This window comes from Hemitrygon akajei, chromosome 1 (assembly GCF_048418815.1).
Source record: "Hemitrygon akajei chromosome 1, sHemAka1.3, whole genome shotgun sequence".
Taxonomy (NCBI): domain Eukaryota; kingdom Metazoa; phylum Chordata; class Chondrichthyes; order Myliobatiformes; family Dasyatidae; genus Hemitrygon; species Hemitrygon akajei.
Window position 1 is genome coordinate 70781484 of NC_133124.1, and position 23897 is coordinate 70805380.

Below are 23897 nucleotides of genomic sequence, written 5' to 3' on the forward strand. Positions count from 1 at the left end.
TGAATAAACTAGTCTCCAAACAACTTACTGACTGCGTGTCGTTATTTCAGCACTGTGTGTAGCACATCGCTACATTGGTGACCCCGATGGTCCAAACGGGATTTGGACCAAAGATGACTGACTCTTCATCTGTTCACGCAGTTTCGCTAAAACTGCCGACTTTCTGGACGCTGCGACCACGCGTGTGGTTTAGCCAAGCAGAAGCCCAGTTCCAGATTCGGCAGATATCCTCTGATTCCACGTGTTACTACCACGTGGTGAGCGCCCTTGACCAGGAGATGGCTGCCCAGGTTGCGGATTTCATACAGTCGCCCCTGGAAGAAGGCAAATATGAAGCATTCAAAGCGCTGCTCTTTGGGACCTTTGGCCTCTCATGGCGTGAGCGAGGTGCCTGCCTGCTTCACCTGGACGGTTAGGGAGACAGACTGCCGTCAGCATTGATGAACGAGATGCTGTCCCTGGCTGATGGACACAAGCCCTGCCTCATGTTCGAGCAAGTGTTCCTAGAGCGACTGCCCGAGGACATACATCTGCTGCTGGCCGACGCAGATTTCAGCGACCCCTGGAAGGTGACGGCCCGAGCAGACGTGCTGTGGAAAGCAAAGAGGGAGACTGTGGTGTCCGTCGGTTAGATTACCAGGCCACGCACCCAGCAGCAGACCAGACCAGGCCCGGCAGGGGGGCGCACACAACACAGAGGCAGGAGTGAGGAGGCCAGTGAACAGTGGTGTTTTTACCACCAGCGGTGGGGCACAAAAGCCCGCCATTGTCGCCCGCCCTGCAAGGGCCAGGGCCAGCTGCCACTAATGACTATGGCGGCTGGTCACCAGGACAGCCTCTTGTATGTCTGGGACAAACAGTCGGGACACCGCTTCTTGGTCGACACCAGAGTGGAGATCAGCGTCTTGCCCCCGACGGGGTACGACACCCGCAACAGGAAGCCAGGACCCACCCTGAGGGCCGCAAACGACAACACGATACAGACCTACGGCACCCGCACAGTGCAGCTGCAGTTTGGCGCCAGCCGGTTCACGTGGGACTTCACACTGGCCGCGGTGGTCCAACCACTCCTGGGGGCGGACTTCTTGCGAGCTCACAGCCTGCTGGTTGACTTGCAAGGGAAAAGACTGGTACAAGCCGAGACTTTCCAGATGTTCTCCCTGGATGAAGCCAAGTTGCCGGCCCCACACTTGGACTCTATCACGCTGTCGGACAACGAATTCACCAGAATCCTGGTGGACTTTCCATCGATTCTGGCACCACAGTTCATGGCAGCCATGCCCAGACATGGGGTACAGCACCACATTCCGACCCAGGGACCACCCCTCCACGAAGGCTCCCCCTGGAAAAGCTCCGCCTGGCGAAGGAGGAGTTCAAGAGGATGGAGGAATTGGGGATAGTACGGAGGTCCGACAGCCCATGGGCCTCCCCCCTGCACATGGTGCCCAAAGCAGCCAGGGGTTGGAGACCATGCAGCGACTACCGCAGACTGAACGAGGCTACTGCTCCAGACCGCTACCCTGTGCCGCACATACAGGACTTTGCAGCAAACCTGCACGGGGCAAGAATCTTTTCCAGTAGACCTCGTCCGGGGATACCATCAAATCCCGGTGCACCCTGAAGACATCCCCAAAACAGCACTCATCACCCCGTTCGGCCTGTTTGAGTTCCTCCGAATGCCGTTCGGCCTGAAGAATGCCACACAGACGTTCCAGCAGCTAATGGACGCGGTGGGACACGACCTGGACTTTGCGTTCATCTATTTGGATGACATCCTTATAGCCAGGAGTTATCGTCAGGAGCATCTGTCCCACCTCCGCCAGCTCTACTCCCGCCTGAGTGATTTCGGCCTCACGATCAACCCGGCCAAATACCAGTTCGGTCCCGAAACCATCGACTTCCTGGGCCACAGGATTACCAAAGACAGGGCAACACCTCCGCCTGCCAAGGTAGACGCGATCCGCCACTTTGCCCGGCCCAACATGGTCAAAGGCCTGCAGGAGTTCGTTGGTATGGTGAACTTCTACCACTGTTTCCTCCCCTCAGCAGCCCATATCATGCGCCCTTTGTACACCCTGATGTCGGGTAAAGGCAAGGACATTACTTGGGACGAGGAGGCCGTGGCCACTTTCATTAAAGCCAAGGAAGCCTTGGCAGATGCCGCGATGCTGGTGCACCCCAGAACGGACGTTCCGACCGCCCTCACGGTGGATGCATCCGACACAGCAGTCAGTGGGGTGCTGGAGCAGCTCATCGAGGGGCGCTGGCAACCCCTGGCGTTCTTCAGCAAGCACCTACGACCACCCGAACTCAAGTACAGTGCTTTCGACCAGGAGCTGTTGGCACTGTATCTGGCAATCCGGCATTTCAGGTCATTCTTAGAAGGCAGGCCATTCACCGCATTCACGGACCACAAACCGTTGACCTTTGCGTTCACAAAGGTGTCCGATCCCTGGTCGGCTCGCCAGCAGCGACATCTGTCCTACATCTCCGAGTACACGACGGACATCCAGCATGTCTTGGGAAAGGACAATGTCGTGGCGGACGCACTCTCCAGACCAGCTGTCCAGGCCCTGTCCCTGGGGTTGGACTATGCAGCACTGGCGGAGGCGCAGTAGGCAGACGACGAGATGCCCAGCTACAGGACCGCAGTCTCGGGTTTGCAGCTGCAGGACTTTCTCGTAGGCCCAGGTGATAGGACCCTCCTGTGCGACGTGGCTACCGGCCAACCTCACCCCATCGTCCTGACAGCCTGGAGGCGGCGAGTTTTCGACTCCATACACGGTTTGGCGCACCCATCTATCAGGACAACCATCCGGCTGGTCTCCAGCAAGTTCACGTGGCATGGACTTCACAAGCAGGTCAGTGAATGGGCCAGAACGTGCGCGCAGTGCCAAACAGTCAAGGTGCAGCGGCACACTAAAGCCCCGCCGCAGCAGTTCGAACCCACCCACCAGAGGTTCGACCACATTTATGTGGATATCGTGGGCCCCCTACCAGTGTCTCAAGGAGCACGGTACCTCCTAACTACAGTAGACCGGTTCATGAGGTTGCCAGAGGCGGTCCCGCTCACTGACACATCTGCCGATTCCTGCGCCCGAGCACTGATCGCAACCTGGGTAGCACGCTTCGGGGTACCAGCCCACATTACCTCCGACAGAGGCGCCCAGTTCACCTCCAGTCTGTGGTCGGCTGTGGCCAGCCTGCTGGGAACGCAGCTACACCACACAACTGCCTACCACCCACAGTCGAATGGACTGGTGGAACGCTTCCACTGTCACTTGAAGTCGGCTCTCATGGCCTGCCTGAGAGGACCTAACTGGGTGGACGAGCTTCCCTGGGTCCTGCTTGGAGTTCTTACAGCGCCCAAAGAGGATCTGCACGTCTCGTCGGCCGAGTTGGTGTACGGCGCGCCCCTGGCCATCCCGGGAGAGTTCATACCAGCACCAAGGGGGCAAGAGGAAGAACCCGCAGCAGTCCTGGACAGGCTACGCGACAGGCTTGGCAACCTGGCCCCCGTACCAACTTCACAGCACGGACGGACCCTGACCCATGTACCCAAAGACCTGCAGAACTAAGTTTGTGTTTGTACGAAGGGGCGGACACCGGGCACCGCTATAGCGGCCGTACAAGGGGCCATTCAGGGTGATCAACAACAACGGGTCCACGTACGTTCTGGACATTGGGGGGAGAGAGGAAGTTTTCACAGTGGACCAACTCAAACCAGCCCATGCAGACTTGGCGCAGCCGGTCGAGTTTCAGGCACCACGGCGCAGAGGCAGACCTCCCAAACAGAGGCTGATCCGGACTGTGGACATTGGGGGGTGTATCGCCGGTTCTGGGGGGGGGGGGGGTTGTTATGTGGCGACCCACTTTCTGCGCAGGCGAACCGGCTCACAAATAGCCAGCGCGCGGGGGGAGACTTTGGTAATGCAACTCTGACATCATTTCTGCCCGGAGAGGGCGGGCGCTAGGGATTAAATGCCAGCGCCGCGAAGTTTGAATAAACTAGTCTCCAAACGACTTACCGACTGCATGTTGTTATTTCAGCGCTGAGTGTAGCACATCGCTACAGTATTATAGTTACAGTGCAGACAGACAATAAGGTGCAAGACAAAAACAAGGTAGATTGTAAGGTCAAGATTCAATCTTATCATACAAGGGGGCTATTCAATAGTCTTATAACAGCTGTCCTGGAGTCTGGTGGTACAAGCTATCAGGCTTTTGTACCCTCCACCCGATAGGAATTAAGCCATTTTAATTCCATTCCCCTTTCCCATAAGTCATTTTGTGGCCTCTTCTATTGCCACAATGAGGCCACTCTCAGGTTGGAGGAGCAACACCTCATTATCCGTCTGGGTAGCCTCCAACCCGATGGCATGATTGTTGATTTCTCTAACTTCCAGTAATTTCTCCCCTCCCCCTCTCTTTTTTTATTTCCCGTACTGGCTCCTTTTACCCCTTCTCCTCCTCACCTGCCTATCACTTCCCACTGATGTCTCTCCTCCTTTCCTTTCTTCCCTGTTCCACTCTCCTCTCCTTCCCTCTTCAGCCCTTTACCTTTTCCACCCATCTACCTTCCCTTCACCTATAACCTGCCAGTTTGTACTCCTTTCCTTCCCCTCCTCCCACCTTCTTATTCAGGCTTCTTTCCCCTTCCTATCCAGTCCTGATGAAGGGTCTTAGCTTGAAATTAAAAAAAATTATTCCTCTCCATAGATGCCACCTGACCTGCTGAGTTCTTCCAGCATTGTGTGCCACCCTAGACATTCTTCCTTCTCCCCTCTCCCATAGGGAATAAGAAACAAAAGCCTGAAAGTACTTACACCAGGCTCAAGGACACAATAGTATCTAGTATGAGATAGACTCTTGACCTCACAAGCCTTGCACCTTGTTGTCTGCCTGTTCTTTCTCTAACACTATATTCTGCATTCAGTTATTTTTCCCCTTATATTACCCCCCAATGAACTATTTTAATTAAATGATCTGTATGAATGGTATGAACAAGTTTTTTACCACACACCACATACCACAATGTGATATTTATTATCACATACCTCAGTATGTAATAATAAACTAATTTATCAAATTTACTCCACAATACAGTACAATGTCACAATGAAAAGTTGGTAGAGGTGCAGGAGAAACAGCAAGGACATACATGACAGGCCAGAGATCTGCAACTGTACCTGTGATTAGGGAGCAGGATGAGAGGCTGAGGTGCTTGAGGGAGTGGAATGCTCGCAGTTTCCTCAGGAGCTCATTGGTGGTGTATGGGTAACAATCGAGCACCAGCTTCTGAATCTGACAGCCAAAGAAAATCTCAAAGGACTTGGGCCGAAGGAGACGCTCATTGATCATGTAGTGGAGGAGATGTTCCGCCAGCTCTGGGGTGAGAGAAGCCAAGCTTCGACTGTACTGCATACTGGGCGCTAGGAATAAAAACTTCAGTGAAACCAATAGGGTCCTTCCAATAACAAACATCTGAAACACAGCAGGTCACCCAGTACAGCTGATCTTACATGGAGCATCATCTTCATACACACTCAAACTATCCCTGACTGGGAGTGAGTGATACGTTAGTGTGGAGATGTATTATTCAAAATACTTTGAGTGGTTGTATTATACTCTGATACAGCAATTTAAATGTGCAGGATGTAAGAAGCTACAGAGAGTAATGGAGCTCAATACAGTACAGACACATCCCACACCATTAGGTTCAAGAAAGCTATTTCCCTTCAACCAACTGGCACAACCTTAATCATTTCAGTTTAGTAACACTATGATCTCTTTGACTACTTTACACTAGACTTTTTTGTTTCTTACTTATTAAAAATGTGTTTATTTTTTCCTTGTGAATGTTGCTTATCTGATGCTATGTGCTTGTGGTGCTGCTGTAAGTTTTTCATTGCATCTGTGCATATATATGTGTATTTGTGCATATGACAATGAATTTAACTTTGATTAACTTTCCTCACCGTCTAACCTATGCCCTGGCACTCCATGACAGAACAGGCAGAGGGAACTGCATCTCACCTGTCTGCTTGCACTTCTCCTCCTCGCCTCCCACATTCTTATTTTGGCTTTTACCTCTTCCTTTCCAGAGTCAATAAAGGTGTCAGCCAGAAATGTCAACTGTTTATTCCCCTCCTTGGATGATGCTTGACTTGCTGAGTTCCTCCAGCACATTTTATTTTGCTTAATACGTACTGGCATCTGTAGCATCTTGTGTTTGTGCCCTATAAGTATTTTGAAATGACTATGTAGAGACAGCTTTACTCCAACCCCAGCCACCAAAGGTCCTTCCCAAAACTTGCTCTAACCCAGAAACCATTCTGGTTCAGATTCCAGCTTCTACAGATGACTGAGGTAAAAGTTTCTCTCTTGATGAAAGCTCAGGCTCCACACAAATCTCGTCTTTAATTCATCTGCCCACAATTCAAAACATTCTGAGATTCTTGTCACTTAACTGGCTGCCTTCTGAAAGTCGCTCTTCAATCTACTGCAACATACTGTATGCAAAATGGTGGAGGAACTCAACAATTCAGGCATAATTATGGAGGGAATAAACAGTTGATGTTTTGGACCATGCCATCACACACTCCTGGGATCAGGCACAGAGTGAAGATTAATCCACACTATTCCATCATATACTCCTGGGGTCAGACACACAGTGAGCGTCCCTCTGCACCATCCTATCACATACTCCCGGGGTCAGAGAGTGAAGCTACCTGCTGGTGCCCACTGCTCCCACACCATTAATACCAACCTGCCATTAGCACCACTGCACTACCAACTGCCAGACTGAAGAGAGAAGGCACTGGTGTGGCTCGGCACAGCTTCTTCTGTGAGGACAGCGGCGAGTGGTGAGACTGCCTCTCTGCTGCTTTGTTCAGGCGATCCAAAGCTGCCTGAGCCAAGACACTGGGCAGATCCTGCTGCTCCTGACCCTTCCGAACTGCCAGCTCCTCTCTACCCTCCCTGCAGGGGGATTCAGAATGAAACACCAACTCAGGCAGAGATGACACCATTAAGGAAACTATAAGTTACTATTTTATCACTAGCAAAAATTAGTGTGTGCACAGAAATAGCGTAACATTCACTCTAAACTGTCCTGTCAAACTGTTCAGTGAATGAACAGTAAAGCTTTCCCCATGGAGCTTCGTAACACACTTCCAGGGCAAGTACAGTACAAGTTAAAGGCAAAGTAAAGCTCCCTCTATACTGTCCTGCCATCGCTCCCAAGGCATGGGTTAAAAACAAGTTAAAGCTCCTTTCACATTGTCCCATGACTCCCGGGGTCAGACATAGAATAAAGCATCCTCCATTCCATCACACACTATCAGAATCAGACACAGAATGGACCTCCCTCTACATCATTCCATCACACACTCCCACACTCCAGTGGTCTTCGGGGACTGATGGATACTGCAAGTGCTGGCATGAACTGTGGAAAAAGAGGACAACGTTTCAAATTGAAAATGCAAGTTAAGTTATTTTTAAAAGAAATACAGACCAAAATTCCTTCCATGCTTAATCCTCACAATCTCAGTGCATGGACAACACACACATGATCGTTGGGCACCCAGTATGGAGAGGTTTGGTTCAGTTTGGGGATGACCTCAGACTCCTAATTGCCCTGATTATGGTTGTCCTTTACAAGTCCAGGCAGTAAAAACCATTGAGATGGGTCTGATTGTGCCAAATGCCTTCCCTGCTAAGATTTTGCTCATGTCTGGTGTCCTGGAGAGGAAACTAGTGATGTCTGCTGGCTCACAAGAGGTTTTCCCCGATTCCATGGTCAGCGTGGTTTTACTCACCTCATATATAGATTAAAGCTCATACTCAGACAGGCATTCACAAAGAAACATTGAGAGGTGATAGTGAAGAAAAATGCAAGTCAGCATTCAGTCACTAGCAGTCATCAATGTGTGCACAGAGACAGGGTAACACCCATTCTAAGGGCAGGGTAAAATGACTATCCTGCAGTGTTGAACTTTGTCTGGTCATACTCCTCTCAGATTCACTGGAACATTTCAATGCATTAACAGTTCTGAATAAATAACAGTGAGAAACACAGTGGGAAGCTGCTTCACCTACCTAAGACGGTTACCCTGAAGAGGCCAGTGATACCGAGGTTCAAAGCCGCTTCTGATACGGTTTCCATTTTGGCGAAAGATCAGTTCTGGGTCAAAGGCTTAAAAGCAAATTTTGAAGATTGTTAGTTTATTATAGTCACATGTACTGAAGTACAGTGGAAAAGCTTGTCTTTCTTTTTTGAGGCATTGTAAGTGTTGTTACTTCGATGTATTTGTGCTATTTTTGAATAATAATAATAATATTTGAAAATAAAGGAAAAGCTTGTCTCGCATATCATTCATTACACAGTGCATTCAGGTAGTACAAGGGATAACAAAATGCAGTAAAAAATGTTAGTTACAGAGAGACTGCAGTGCAGGCAGCCATAATGAGGTAGGTTGTGAGGTCAAGAGTTCATCTTTCATACAGGGGACTATTTAATCGTCTTTTAACTGCAGGATAGAAAATGGTGATTCTTGCTTTCAGGGTTTTCTATCTTCTGTCTGATGCGAGAGGGGAGAAGAGAGAATGTCCGTGATCTTTGATTATGCTGGCTGCTTTACTGAGGCAGCGAGAAGCGTAGACAGAGTCCATGGAGGGGAGGGTGGTTTCTGTGCTGGGCTGAGCTATGTTCACAACTCTTTGTAGTCTCTTGCAGACATTGGCTGGTATTGTCTTATCTACAGTGTAGCACTGTGCAGTTTGTTATAGTCTTCTATGGTTATTAACCAGAACTTGCTAGTTGATACCTGCAAATCAAGGCAGTGGATCAGAAGAAGTAGTTGAGAAGTACTTATGTCATTTGGTCAAGTACATGGATAGGAAAGGTTTATAGGGATACGGGCTAAATGCAGGCAAATATGATTAGTTCAGATAAGCATCTTTGTCAGCATGGACAAGTTGGCTCTTGAACCGGAGGGGATAACTTTACTCACCCAACACTGAATTGATTCCACAACCTATGGACTCACATTTAAGGACTCTACAACTCAAGTTCTCAATATTTATTGCTTATTTATTTAATATTTTTTTCTTTTATTGTATTTGCTGTTTGTTGTCTTTTGCACATTATTTTTTCTGTCTGACTTGGATGTGTGCAGTTTTTCATTGATTCATTTGTGTTTCTTTGTATTTACCACAAATGCCCGCAAGAAAATTAATCTCAGGATCGTATATGGTGACATACATATACTTGGATAATAAGCTGACTTTGAAATTTACTTTACTTTAGATTTATTTTGAGGTTCTATTTAAATGTTGTTCAACCCTATGACTGTCAACAGTCCTGGTCTTACTGGAATTAACCCATCCTAATTTATAGCTAGTAACTTCCCCACAACCAATTACTCTGTGCAGAAGGGAGGGATTTGGATTTCTGGGACAATCTTTTCATTGGGTCCAGTATGTTAGTGAGTATGGAGACAGATAAGGCATTGGTGGTAATCTTGATATTACTATTTTTGAGGTCTTTCTCTTTGAGGGACCTCTTAATTCACTGGGGGAAATCAGAGGCTCAATGTCTGTGAGTCTGCTGCAGTGCAAGTGTGCATAGGTAGGTGGGAGGAAGGGGCTCATTTTGCTAATATTAAGTTTTATTCCTTGTGTCCTGCTGAATATTATGGGCATACCAGCAACAAGTGCAGGCTGTCTCCAGCACTTCCTTAGGTTGTATTGGAAGTGAAACAACACTTTTCACTGTATGTTTCGATGTACATGTGATAAATAAATTAATCTGAATCTAATTCCTTGAATTTACCTTACAGGACATCATCTCAGGCCACTAATCTGAAAAGGAGGGAGTTCCCTTGGTGGCAAAAAAGTATTGCTTAAACATTCCTACTGTAAGAAACACACTGACATTTACAGCCTCTTGCCTGTTCATGATCACATATGTAGTTGCTGTAAATAAGCTGGTATATTTTCTTCAGTAAGGCAGTGGCAACACTTCTGAAGCATACTTTGCAGGTTGTAAAGCATTCTATGATGCTCAGTGAGACAAGCCATTATTTTATCTTGGTTAACTAACCAGGAGGGATCAGCAGATGCTGTGGGATGAGATTCTCTGCCTCCCCTTCTGCGACATCTCCAATGGGCTTCTCTTCATTAGGGTGGCTGCTGTTACCAGCTGCAGCCAGCCTTCGTCCCCGCCCTGTAATAAAAGCACAGTGTGGAATTAGCAGCTGAGAGGTATCCAGCATTTCAGACTGGATGCTGAAGTCTGACTCAAGCCTTGCCCGGAATCCAACTCAACAGGATTAAAATTGTTATCCATACTGTCAGGCTAACTGATGCCGCTGCTGAAAGAAAACTGCCAGTCTTACTCAGAATGCAAATGCTGTGGGACAGGGCAAACCCAGTCTCAGCAGGTCAAGGTGATAACAGCAGGCATTTCATGTAATGGTGGAGAGGAAGACACCCAACAGTGCCTTCCCTGACCTGGGAGTATGTGAGCTAATACCATTGAATTTTATTCTGTATTTAATCTATACTGACCCTGCCCATGGAGTGTTTGATGAGACAATGAGGAGAGCCTTGCCCTGATTCTAGTCTATGCTGTCCCTTCCTTGGGTGTATGTGATGGGAATGTACAGAGGGAATTTTACTGTGTCTGTGTGTTGCTCAAGATTTCTAACATATGCAGGATTTCTTGTGTTATGATTTACTCTTGTGTCTAACCTGTCCTGTCCCTGCCCTGGGAATTCAAGAAGACAACATGGAGAGTATTATTGGAAAGTGTTAACAAGACTCCACTTGCTCACAGTAATTCCATTCAACATACAAGATGCATCGAGGTTTAATTCATGGGGAGCGGGAGGAGGGGGCAGGGGTTTAAGGATTGTGCCTGTGGTGTGGGCCACTGTTCACACTTCTCACCCCAGCTGTGTGCTGATCTTGATCTTGATGGAGATTCCATTAGTTCTCGCATCCCACCCTCTCTCACATCTGGCTGGATCCTGTGTCCTGGAGCAGATGGAGGTTCTTCCATGTTAGAGGATGGCGGGCTGTCGATCACCCGGTAACCCAGAAGCTCTCCTCGCCCCCAAGTACGGGGAGTGGAGTGCTGCGATTGCAAGCACAGCTGGGATGCAGACGCTCCAGCCTGCTGCTCTGGCACAACAATATCCCCACTGGGCATCCTCAGCACGTGGGTATCCAGAAGCAGTCCTGAGGAGGCAGTAGCTAAGCACTGCTCATTCCGTACACACAGCGTGGCAGTGGGACTCAGCCCCAGGTCTGCCAATGTGCTGATGAGCTCAGAGTCTGTGAAATGTCTCTTGGGAAAGCCCTGGAGAAGGGAGATGGACAACAGCTCAGGGCACTGCTGTGTAATATACTCCTTCACGCTCTGCAGTGTGTCTTCCTCCCGGAATCTCTCCCGCAGCGAGTCTCCAGATGGAAGCCTGATCTGGAGGAAGGAGAAAAAACAGCAGAGGGATCAAGGACATGTATATGCAACACCAAAATATCTACAACCCAGACAACAGCAAAGACATACTTTGTCACGGAGTGATTGAGGGCAGTACTAGAGATGCATTCAAGAATCTAAGTAATAACAGGAGGGAGAAAAAAAAACAAACAGCATTTACAAATGCTGTAAATCTTGAACAACACACACAACATGGTGGCGGAACTCAGCAAGAAAGGGAGCATCTATGGAGGGGAACAAACAGTCAACACTTTGGGCCGAGACTCTTCATTAAGATGCAGGTGGCTGATAACTTATAAAAATTGAAATAAAAGTACGATTACAAGAAAAAGTTTGTGAACCCTTTACAATTACCTGGTTTTCTGAATTACTCAGAAACTTCATCCAAGTCACAATAATAGACAACACAATCTGCCTAAACTATCAACAAACAATTGTACTTTTCGTCAATATTGAGTAGACCATTTAAATAATCATAGTCTAGGTTCAAAAAAAGTATGTGACCCTCTGGGGTAATGCCTTCTAAAAAAACTGTTTGGAGTCAGGTGTTCCAATCAATGAGATGAGATTGGAGATGTGGGTTGTAGAGTTGCCCTGCCCTTTAAAAAAAAATCACAAAGTCAGGTTACCTACAGACGAAAGAGATGATTGTGGACTTCAGGAAGGGCAAGACGAAGGAACACATACCAATCCTTATAGAGGGATCAGAAGTGGAGAGAGTGAGTAGTTTCAAGTTCCTGGGTGTTAAGATCTCTGAGGACCTAACCTGGTCCCAACATATCGTTGCAGTTATAAAGAAGGCAAGACAGCAACTATACTTCATTAGGAATTTGAAGAGATTTGGTATGTCAATAAATACACTCAAAAACATCTATAGATATACTGTGGAGAGCATTCTGACAGGCTGCATCACTGTCTGGTATGGGGAAGCAATTGGATGGGACTGAAAGAAGCTGCAGAGGGTTGTAAATTTAGTCGGCTCCATCTTGGGTACCAACCTACAAAGTACCCAGGACATCTTCAAGGAGCAGTGTCTCAGAAAGGCAGTGTCCATTATTAAGGACCTCCAGCACCCAGGGCATGCCCTTTTCTCACTGTAGGAGGTACAGAAGTCTGAAGGCACACCCTCAGCAATTCAGAAACCGCTTCTTCCCCTCTGCCATCAATTTCCTAAATGGTCATTGAACCTGTGAACACTACCTCACTTTTTTAAATATATATTATTTCTGGTTTTGCACAATTATTAATCTATTCAATATACATGTACTGGAATTGATTTGCTTACTTAGTTATGTTGTTCCTCTTCTATATTATGTATTGCATTGAACTGCTGCTGCTAAGTTAACAAATTTCACGACATATGCCGGAGATAATAAACCTGACTCTGAGCCTGCTCTTCTCAAGAAAGATCTGTTTATGTGCACCATGCCTCCATCAAAACAAGTTTGAGGACCTTAGAAGAAGAATAGTAGAGATGAATGATGCTTTAAAATGCTACAAAAGCATTTCTAAAGACCAGAGTGTTCATCAGTCCACAGAAAGAGAAATTGTCTACAAATTGAGGAAATTCAGTATTGCTGCTACTCTCCCTAGGAGTGGGCATCCCGCAAAGATCACACCAAAAAAACACAATGACAATACTGAGGGCGGTGTAGAAGAACCCAAAGTAATAGCAAAAGACCTGCAGAAATCTCTAGAACTTGCTAAAGTTCTGTTCATGTGTCCACTATAAGAAAAATACTGAAGAATGGTGTTCATGGAAGGACACCATGGAGGAAACCACTGCTTTCCAAAAAAAAAACATTGCTGCGTGTCTCAAGTTTGCAAAAGGCCACCTGTATGAGGTCTTTTGGGACTTATGGGACAATGTTCTGTGGAAAGACGAAAGTTAAACTTTTTGCTGAAATGCACACTGCTATGTTTGGAAGGAAAAGGGCACTGCACACCAACATAAAAACCATATCCCATCTGTGAAGCATGATGGAAGGAGCATCATGGTTTGGGGCTACTTTGATGCTTCAGGACCTGGACACCTTGCAATTATTGAGGGAACAATGAATTCAAAATTGTATCAAGACATTTTACAGGAGAATGTCAGGGTAGTGGTCTGTCACCTGAAACTTAATAGAAGACAAGACAATGATCTTAAACACAAGAGTAAATCAACAACAGAATGGTTTAAAAAGAATATTTGTGTTTTTGAATGGCCAAGTCAGAGTTCAGACTTTAATCCAATCGAAATATTGTGGCATGACCTGAAGAGGGCTGTTCATGCAAGGTATCCCAGAAATATTGATGAACTGGAGCGGTTTTGTATGGAAGAATGGCCTAAAATTCCTCCCCTAGCCAAGTCTGATCAGCATCCACAGCAAACATTTGGTGGAGGTTATTGCTGCTAAAGAAGGGTCTACCAGTTATTAAATATAAGGGTTCACATACTTTTTTCCCAGTCTGGACTGTGAATGATTAAACAATGTGTTAAATAAAGACATGAAAAGCATAATCGTTTGTGTGTTATTAATTTAGGCAGATTGTGTTTGTCTATTATTGGGACTTAGATGAAGATCAGACCATATTTTATGAGTAATTAATGCAAAAAATCAAGTAATTGGAGAGAGTTCATAAACTTTTTCTTGCAACTGTTGATATCAAAAAGACAGCAGGTCAGGTCTAGGACTGTTTAAAAAGCTCTTTCTTTATTTCCAAGGGGTCTTAAAACTAAAGCATTAGCCCAGATTATCTCTTAACAGGTGCTGCCTTATCTGCTGAGTGTGTCCAGCAAATAATGCTTTGGTTTCAGATTTGCACCATCTGCAGTTTGTGACTTTAGATTACCAAGCAGACTAATGAGCTGATACTATCCTGGAAGAATATCCTGATGTAGCAGGTGGGGCTCTGAAAACCTGTGCTAACCTTCTGACAGGAGTGTTCATGGGTATCTTCTATCTCTCACTGCTGATGGAGGTTCCCACCTGCTTCAAAAGGGCAACCAGGGTGAGCTGCCTCAATGACTATTGCCCAGTAACACTTGCATCGACTGTGAAGTGTTTTGAGAGGTTAGTCATGGCTTGAATTGACTCCTGCCTAAGCAAGGACCTGGACCTGCTGCAATTTGTCTATCACCACAATAGGTCTATAGCAGATGCAGTCTCACAGGCTCTCCACTCCACCCCAGATCAGCTGGCAATAACTACATCAGGCTGCTGTTTATTGATTTCAGCTCAGCATTTGACACAATCATATCCTCACTTTTAATCAACAAGCTCCAAAACATTGGCCTTCAACCTCCCTCCCTCTGCAAGTAGATTCTTGACTTCCTCACTGGGAGACCAGTCTGTGCAGATCAAAAATAACATCTCCTCTTCACTGAGGATCAACACTGGTGCACCTCAAGGATGTGCACTGCTCTACTTTCTCTACTCCTACAATTTGTGGCTACGCACAACTGGAACACCATCTACAAATTTGCCGTCGACAACTATTGGCAGAATTTCAGGTGGTAACGAGGTGGTGTACAGGAGTGAGATAGATCAGCTGGTTTACAGGTGTCACAACAACAACCTTGCACTCAATGTCATTAACAGCAAGGAACTGATTGTGGACCTCAGCAAGGATAAGTCGGGGAGAACACACACCAGTCCTCATTGAGGGATCGGAAGTGGAAAGGCTGAGCAGTTTCAAGTTCCTGGGTGTCAACATCTCCGAGGATCTATCCTGGGCCCAACAGATTGATGCAATTAGAACGAAGGCATGACAGTGGCTATATTTCATTAGAAGTTTGAGACACTTGCAAACTTCTACAGACTACTGTGGAGACCATTCTAACTGGTTGCAATACCCTCTGGTATGGATGGGGTACTAAACAGGATTGGAAAAACCTGCAGAAAGTTGTAAACTCTGCCAGCTCCATCATGGGCACTAGACTCCCCAGCATCCAAGACACCTTCAAAAAGCGATGCCTCAAAAAGACAGCATCCAGCATTAAGGATCCCCATCACCCAGAGCATGAACCATCAAGGAAGTGGCACAGAAGTCTGAAGACAGAAACATAGAAAACCTAAAGCACGATACAGACCCTTCGGCCCACAATGCTGTGCCAAACGTGTACTTACTTTAGAAATTACCTAGGGTTACCCATAGCCCTCTATTTTTCTAAGCTCCATGTACCTATCCAGGAGTCTCTTAAAAGACCCTATCGTATCTGCCTCCACCACCGTCGCTGGCAGCTCATTCCACACACTCATCGCCGTCTGCGTAGAAATAATTAGCCGACATCTCCTCTGTACCTACTTCCAAGCACCTTAAAACTGTGCCCTCTCGTGTTAGCCATTTCAGCCCTGGGGAAAAAGCCCCTGACGATCAATGTCTCTCATCATCTTATACACCTTTATCAGGTCACCTCTCATCTTCCGTCGATCAAGGAGAAAAGGCAGAGTTCACTAAACCTATTCTCATAAGGCATGCTCCCCAATCCAGGCAACGTCCTTGTAAATCTCCTCTGCACCCTTTCTATAGCTTCCACATCCTTCTTGTAGTGAGGTGACCAGAATTCAGCACAGTACTCCAAGGGGGGTCTGACCAGGGTCTTATATAGCTGCAACATTACCTCTTGGCTCTTAAACTCAATCCCACAGTTGATGAAGGCCAATGCACTGTATGCCTTCTTAACCACAGAGTCAACCTGTGCAGCAGCTTTGAGTGTCCTATATACTCGGACCCCAAGATCCCTCTGATCCTCCACACTGCCAGAGCCTTACCATTAATACTATATTCTGCCATCATATTTGACCTACCAAAATGAACCACCTCACACTTATCTGGGTTGAAATCCATCTGTCATCTCTCAGCCCAGTTTTGCATCCTATCGATGTCTACAGCAGAGGTCCTGCTGTAACCTCTGACAGCCCTCCACACTATCCACAATACCCCTCAACCTTTGTGCCACCAGCAAATTTACTAACCCTTCCCTCCACTTCCTCATCCAGGTCATTAATAAAAATCACGAAGAGAAAGGATCCTAGAACAGATCCCAGAGGCACACCACTGGTCATCGACCTCCATGCAGAACATGACCTGTCCACAACCACTCTTTTAGATTTCTGTGGGCAAGCCAATTCTGGATCCACAAAGCAAGGTCCCCTAAGCCTTGCATGGGGTACCTCATCAAATGCCTTGCTGAAATCCATATACACTACATCTATTGCTCTACCTTCATCAATGTGTTTAGTCACATCCTCAAAAATTTCAATCAGGCTCGTAAGGCACGACCTGCCTTTCACAAAGCAATGCTGACTATTCCTAATCATATTATGCCTCTCTGAATGTTCATAAATCCTGCCTCACAGGATCTTCTCCATCAACATTTTGACACACACATTTTTTGAGCAGCTTCTTCCCTGCACTATCATATTTCTGAACAGATAATGAACTCATGAATATTACCTCAGTATTTTTGTTTCTCAGTATTGTAACGTACTGCTGCTGCTGCAAAACAAATCTCACATTTGCCAGTGATATTAAACCCGATTCTGATTCTGAACCCTGGCTTGGCACGACTCACCACAAGGATGCAATGTTTGCCCGCTGCTGTTTGAAGTTTGTCCCCTAACCTCTGGCTCTGTGGAGGAGGATCAGGCTGGCAGGTTGGCAGCAATTTTGCTTTCAGATTTTCACGATCATCGGCTATTCTCTTCAATGCCAATTCATGATCCTACAATGATAAAACAAACAAATGACTGCTTATCAAGGAAGTAAATCACTATCCCCAAAACCAATGGAAAACTAAGCATAAATCCCAACAAAGCCCTTCACCCACTGCCCCAAATTATAAATCAGCTATTGGCTTATTCATTATGCTTAGAGGCAATCAAGAAACATTTAGAAGCCATTTGCATGTCTAGATCTGAGATCCCAGTCACAGCACAGACCTTTGCAAGTGAAGTGGAATGATAGGGTGGGAGACAACTTTTCTGCATTGGGGAAAATGTTATTTAAGTGTTACTTTTAAAAAAACTAAAAATCTGTCCTGACCTTGAAGCACATTTCCAGTCTGGATTCCAAACACCCTCAGCAGTGCCAGCCTAGCTTTTCTTCTGGAATAGAACTTGAAGGCACAACTTTCTGATTCAGAGGAGAGGGTGTTACTTGTTGAGCCATAGCTTACGCATGTCCCTAGCATGACCCTGCATAGGGGGAAGCAGCATTTACCACGTCAGTCCCACCAGGACACTTCAAAGACATCCAAACTTGTTTTCCATCCATATCCCACTCATTATCTCCTGGCTGCAAATCAGAGCAGTCCAGTTATGGCAATGCAGAACCACTATTCATTGTAGAGTGCAATGGAGTTTGATCCATTTCCATAGGTAGCTCCCATTCCATTTAGGCAAACAGAAATTTCATTATGATGTCAGCTATGCACAAATTTTCCATATTAAAAAATATATTATAAACTCAAATGAAATGGCTCAATTTTCAGCTGCAGAAAGTTCCCCGCATTTCTTAGAGGGCAACTCTGTCTTGGTCCCTAGAGATTTACATTTCTTGCTGTTCCTTTCTGAAAGGAGACAATGCCTGCTAAATACTTTAATGTGGCTACTATTTTGCTCAAACGCCTTGTTAGCCGAGACATAGGCCAAGTTCAGTCAAACCCAAACCTTGATTTTACTGCTTCATTTGTTCATCTGTGCCTCTTCAACAAAGGTCAGTGAGTTGAAACCAGACTTAAAACATTGGGGTGCATCACTGGCTTCAGGAGCAGCAAGTGGACCACCACTTCAATCTGTACAAAGTCTGAGGTGAATGGGTTCCTGTACTGACATCAGATGAAGGGCTAAAGCAGTCAGAGGCAGTGCTGATGAAGGAAAAGCCAATATACTTGCATCCCTTAACAGGTGTTCTCGTTGTGTCCCTGGATGCCTTGACGGTAAAGGCCAGGGAGGAAGTGATGGAGTTGGGGAAAGTGCTGGGAAATAGGTAACAGGTTCTTGAATGGTAATCCCACATGTGCAATATCTTGGCTCTATCACAAAGGCAGGCCACCTGGATGGGTGTTGGAAAACAGACCTTGAACTCCCTAAGCCCATTACGATGCCCCCATTGCAAGTAACACAGACTTGGAATCGAAGTCTCAGCTTTCAGGCTGAGGAGTCTTGGGGAAGGCCTCCCAGAAGGAGCTTCAACTGCAGTCGGTCTTTCGTCTGCATCTTGCTGGCGACGTCCTGCTGAAATTGATCAGACTCCAAACATCCAGAAATGAACAGACCAGGCATAGCACTGGGGCCCAGATACTAAGCTGACATGTGGCAAGGGGCACTAAGGTAAAGGAATTAAGGAACTGTACCTTAGCCACCACCAAGGAGAGAGGTAGGGCAGAGGGAGCTCTGCATCATTACTATTTACCTTCTGCTTCTTTTGCCTCTCAGCTTTGATTTGTCGAGCATCACGCTCCCTCTGCTGCTCCTCGAACTCCTTCAAATTATGGTTTCTCCTGGAGAGGGACAATGCTGAGGAAGAAACGGATACACCAAAGAAGCAAACAAAAACAATCAAGTACTATCAGAGAAGGGAAGGTAGAAAAGGAAGGCCATGTGGCAGGCGTGGACAAAAAGGACTTCAAAATTCTGAGTGTGTAAATGGGAAATACAGTAATTCCACTGGCAAAAAGTATCAATGGCAATACGAAATAATTAAAAGAATTGAAAATCATTTTCCTCAGTGAGGACAATTAAGTTATTCAAAGGTCAGTAAGTGATTCTTCACACAAAATTCCAGGCAGGAATTCTTACTCCATCAAAAAAAGACTACACATCATTTGAAAACTTAAACCTGGAGATTTGACCTCAGAGGGCAAGGTTAAAAAACTTGTGGAAATGGGAAGTTCAGACTGAGATAGATTGCCCCTGTCAAGCTGTACCAGGGAAATAAGCTCAAAGTTGAAATGAGCAACAAACTACTAGAGGAACTCAGTGGGCCAGGCAGCGAATAAGAAGGAGAATGAACAATTGATGTTTCAGGACTGAAAGATATAGGGGAGATAGTAGAAAAAGGTTGTCTCCTCTCTAACTCTCAGTCCAAATGAAGGGTCTTGACCCAAAATGGCAAATGTCATTTCCTTCCACAGATGCTGCTGAGTATGCTTGTGCCAGATTCCAACATCTGCAGTTTTTTGTATCTTGAAGCAGAACAGTTCCCTCTCATTCCTGTGGTCACAAGGAATGAACAGTTGTGATCATTCCTCAGATCCTGCTTGGGCATTTAAGTGATTGACAAGCTGCACTATTCTGAGTGGCTCCAGAGAGCATTCAAGGAAGCAACTGACTGCTTATGGCAAGGAGTTTTGAGCAAAATCTTATGCTGCATAACTTATAAAGGACAAAAGGAGATAATCACCCAAAAAAGTACAACACCAGGTACTTATAGAAAAACATTTCAACATCTTTCAGACTTTTAGGATTTTTCAAAGTGCTTTAAAGTTATTACTATAGGTTACAAAAATAAATAGTGCAAAACAGGAATAACATGGTAGAGTTGCTACAGGACAAAAACTTTCACAACAGATGTCAATGATAACAAATCACATTCTGAAGTGGAGACATTATTGTAATTTAGGAAGCATGGAAATCAGTGGATAAAAACTAACAGCCACCCATCCGACACACAAAATGCTGGAGGAACTCAGCAAATGAGGCAGCTTCTATGGAAGGGAATAAACAGTCAATGTTTGGGCTGAGACCCTTCATCATGATCCTCCATAGATGCTGCCTGACTTGATTTCCTCCAGCATTTTGTGTGTGTTGTTCACTATTTCCAGCATCTGCAGAATCTCTTATGAGCTGTCCATACAATCTGTTTCAATGATACTGGTTGAATAAGTAAATATTGGACCACAAGATCTTCCCCCGATGGACATAAAATTAACAGGGCATCAGTTTAGCATGTCACCTGAAAGTTAGCATTTTGAACTGTGCAGCAATCCCCGGTGGTGCACCACCAACAGCAGTGCTACCTTAGTACTGTCCTCCCCTCCAGCAGTGTAGTGCTCTCTCAGAGCTGTCCCTTGGAAAGCCTGTTGTTCTCTCAGTCCTGTCCCCTCCGACAGTGTGGCACTCCCTCAGAGCTGGTGCAAGGAGTTGTGCAAGTTACCAATTCCGTGAATGTGATTTGCATCCACAGTCAGAGACAAAAGTTCTAAGCCTCAATGTGCCAAGATGACATACTGACACTGCCAAATAGAAGCAAGCACTTAGGCAACTTTCAGTTTGTACCCGGCAATAGTAAATCAAACTCAGGACTCATTGCACTGAAGATTTGGTTTAATTTGCCATCATGGTCGGCACAGACATTGTGGGTCAAAAGGGCTGTTCCTGTGCTATGTTCTAAGGTTCAGCTTAACTTCCCCGCTTTTGTACTCTACACCTTTACAAAACTCAGGATCCCTTATGCTTTAACTGTGTTTTCAACTTGTTCTGCCATCTAGAAAGATTTGTGGATGCATAGGCTTGGGCTTCTGTGCTGAGAGCCTTTGGACTATATTGCTGCTACTCCTCACACCAGCAGAGTACAAAATCATTGACAGCTTGATTTTCAGTTCGGGATCACTGTTGGGACAGCTGACAAGCTGCATGGCTTAATCTTGATTTGGGACCACTTGATTTGTGATCAGGAGTGAATGTGGATTCCTCCTCTCCTCAATATAACTACACAAACGCTAGGTAGATGTTGCATTATTTGCTACAAACAGTCGGTTTGTTGTGGAGTTGTAATCAGGTAAGAGATCAGCAGCTACACAGACATTGAGGATTCAACTGGGATTATGACACTTTTGACATTATAAAGCTGGTTCATCTCCCTCTGTTGACTTTAGTAAACCCCATCCCAGTGCTGTTAACAGCTGTCCTCCCAGTTCCGACACTAGTAACTTAATTCTTTTCTCCTCTACAGATGCTGCTAGACCTGCTACATTTTTCCAGCGGATTATCTGTTGCACTCATTACTAGTCTTTCCCAAGTACTGACACTAACCATCAGTTTACTACTACATGCTTAAACCACAGTTGTCCCAACTTCTAGTCAGCTCCCCTTGCAAAACACTCCCCATTAATCAGGACATCCCATCCACCCTCCATTGGCTGGCTTGGCATCTTGACATCCCTTTACCTTGTTGGGGTTCTGCACTGCTGGAAGCGTTGCCTCTCTGGCTGACCACACTGCTGTGTGCTCTCCCGACGAGGGGTGGATTAAATGCCGATACTGCCCCAGCTGTTAAGGCCACTGACTCTTGTTGTCGTGCGGTGCACTCCCCTCCTTGCAGCAACCTACAGATGAACAGGTTTGATAGAAAAAAGGCAGTAAAAGTTATTTCAAGATTTACTGCAAGGAATTGTTAAATTAAATCAAACATTGTGAGAATAAAAGATGCTGGAAACACAACAGGGCAAGCAAATTCTGTGGAAAAAAAAGTTCATGTTTCAGGTCAAAAACCACATGTCAGAATCTCCTTTAAGCTGAACTGTTTCTCATTCTACAGATGCTGTCTGACCTATTGAGCATTTCCAACATGGGAATACTGTTCAATAATTATAGAAGTATCAAAAACTCCACAGTTTTTTATATATATAAAAAGTATTTTTGACCCAGGAACTTGGCTGGGTCAATGCACAATGCTGCTGCAAGAACTGAGAGATGAAGAGGAAACACTGGTAAATAATTTCGATACACATCCCTCTTTCTCTCTTTTGTCAGAGATCTCCGAAACCCAAGTACTTTGAAGTGCAGAAGCCCAGAAAGGTGAGTAGATTAGGGCTAATTGTTTTATTAGGTAAGGAAAGAATTTTTGACAGGCATTGAGACAACAACTTCTTTGAAGAACACCAGGAGCATTTGGATGGATCACTTGCTAGCAGCAGGATTCTGAAGCTGAAAAATGTTAGTTAATATTTTTACACAAATGTGGGAATCAAAAGGGACAAGAAATAGGGACGAGACAGTCCAAAATTTTCTGTACCCTTCTGGTCATCATCTCCTGTTGTACACTTATGTCATTTTTGAGAGAATCTGGACAGTGTTTTGGGACATTTTAATTCAAGGATGAGTGCTTATAACTGCAAGCATTTTCTCTGGGTTTCAGAACAGACTCACTCACCACTCAGCAGCGTCCTGAACATTGAGGATTCCAGCCTGGAGAGCAGCCTGCACCTGTCTCTCCTCAAAGCCCATTTCGTACAGAGTAAGGAATAGGTCATTGATGGTTTGCTGAAACACAACCCACATTATTACAAAAACGTCTTGTGTACCGCACTGCCTTCTGTTCCCAGCACCCCAGCTGGCTAGAGAGCTGGGTAAGGGAGTGTAAGGGTAAGAGTGTAAGGGAATTACACTTTTGGCCAAAGCCAATGGAGACCCTAGCAGTGGTGGGGGGGGGGGGGGAATGTGCAGGGCAGAAAAGAGGACAGGCAGGAGGAGGCAAAGAAGGGGTGGGGTTGATGGGAAGTTGCTCAGAGAACAGCCAAGATCTAGCCATAACATTTCTCCTCCCATCACCTCCACCTGATCCAGTTATCCATACCACCCCACTACCACCACTCTCCCCCTCATTTCCATGTCATCCCTTTCCTACCCACTGATTTCAGCCAAACTCTGACTGACCTCCCACCCCACTGGCAGTCCCATCACCCCCAAAATCAATTTCACCCACCAGTCCTTCCAACCCTGACACTTCCAGTCCTACCCCCAATCCATCCCTACTCTCACCCCAGCCCATTACCTCAACCTCACCCCAAACCTGACCCTCAACCCCATCCCAACTCATACCCTCAACTGCCTAACTCCTATCCCAACCCGAACCCTGTCCTCTGCCTTACCCCCACCTCAACCGAACCTAACCTATCCTATCCTAACTTCACCCACCTTACCCTACCCCTGGAGCGTCTAGGTTGCCTCTCTCCAGGCCGATGAGGCCTATCCTAGCTCTAATTAGGGTACAAGGTGGAGACAGTTTTGGCTAGGGTGGCCAGACTGAATCCTAGCCCCCATTCTCCGCCTTCCACTCACTGTTGCCCCGTTCTCCATGTCACTATCGTCAACCTGCGAGTCGCTGTTTCTCACACAAACATTGTCAGGCCTCAAACCCATCCATCACCGCCCACGCCGGTGATTATCTCTGAAACTACTCCGCCCATCCGTCAGCGAAGACCGCCCCTCTCAGCTCCGGTGCTGACTCCGCCCTCCAGCTGTCTATCACCACCGTGAGCCCGCCCCCAAGCCAATCCCCGGCGTCGAGGCAGATCCGTCCATCAAAACCATTGACCCGATCCCTCACCAATTACGCAGAGGCTGTTCCGCCCATCTGTCGCAGCGTTGACTCCGCCCATTGAGCTACCCGAAAATCCGGC

General features: G+C 46.2%; 1 protein-coding gene across 1 annotated transcript in view; it reads right to left on the minus strand.

Annotated features, from left to right (window-relative positions):
• Positions 1–23691, minus strand: part of LOC140727660 (uncharacterized) — a 37305-nt gene extending 13614 nt beyond the window's left edge. Inside the window, exons 1-10 of the mRNA XM_073045301.1 lie at positions 23557–23691; positions 22649–22758; positions 21664–21821; positions 18908–19011; positions 17067–17216; positions 10954–11485; positions 10106–10228; positions 8101–8197; positions 6770–6981; positions 5190–5432 (exon numbers count right to left, since the gene is read on the minus strand). Coding sequence (XP_072901402.1) covers positions 5190–5432; positions 6770–6981; positions 8101–8197; positions 10106–10228; positions 10954–11485; positions 17067–17216; positions 18908–19011; positions 21664–21821; positions 22649–22758; positions 23557–23637 — 1810 coding nt within the window. The 5' untranslated portion in view covers positions 23638–23691. The remainder of the gene's footprint in view (positions 1–5189; positions 5433–6769; positions 6982–8100; positions 8198–10105; positions 10229–10953; positions 11486–17066; positions 17217–18907; positions 19012–21663; positions 21822–22648; positions 22759–23556) is intronic.
• Positions 23692–23897: the final 206 nt, after the last annotated feature.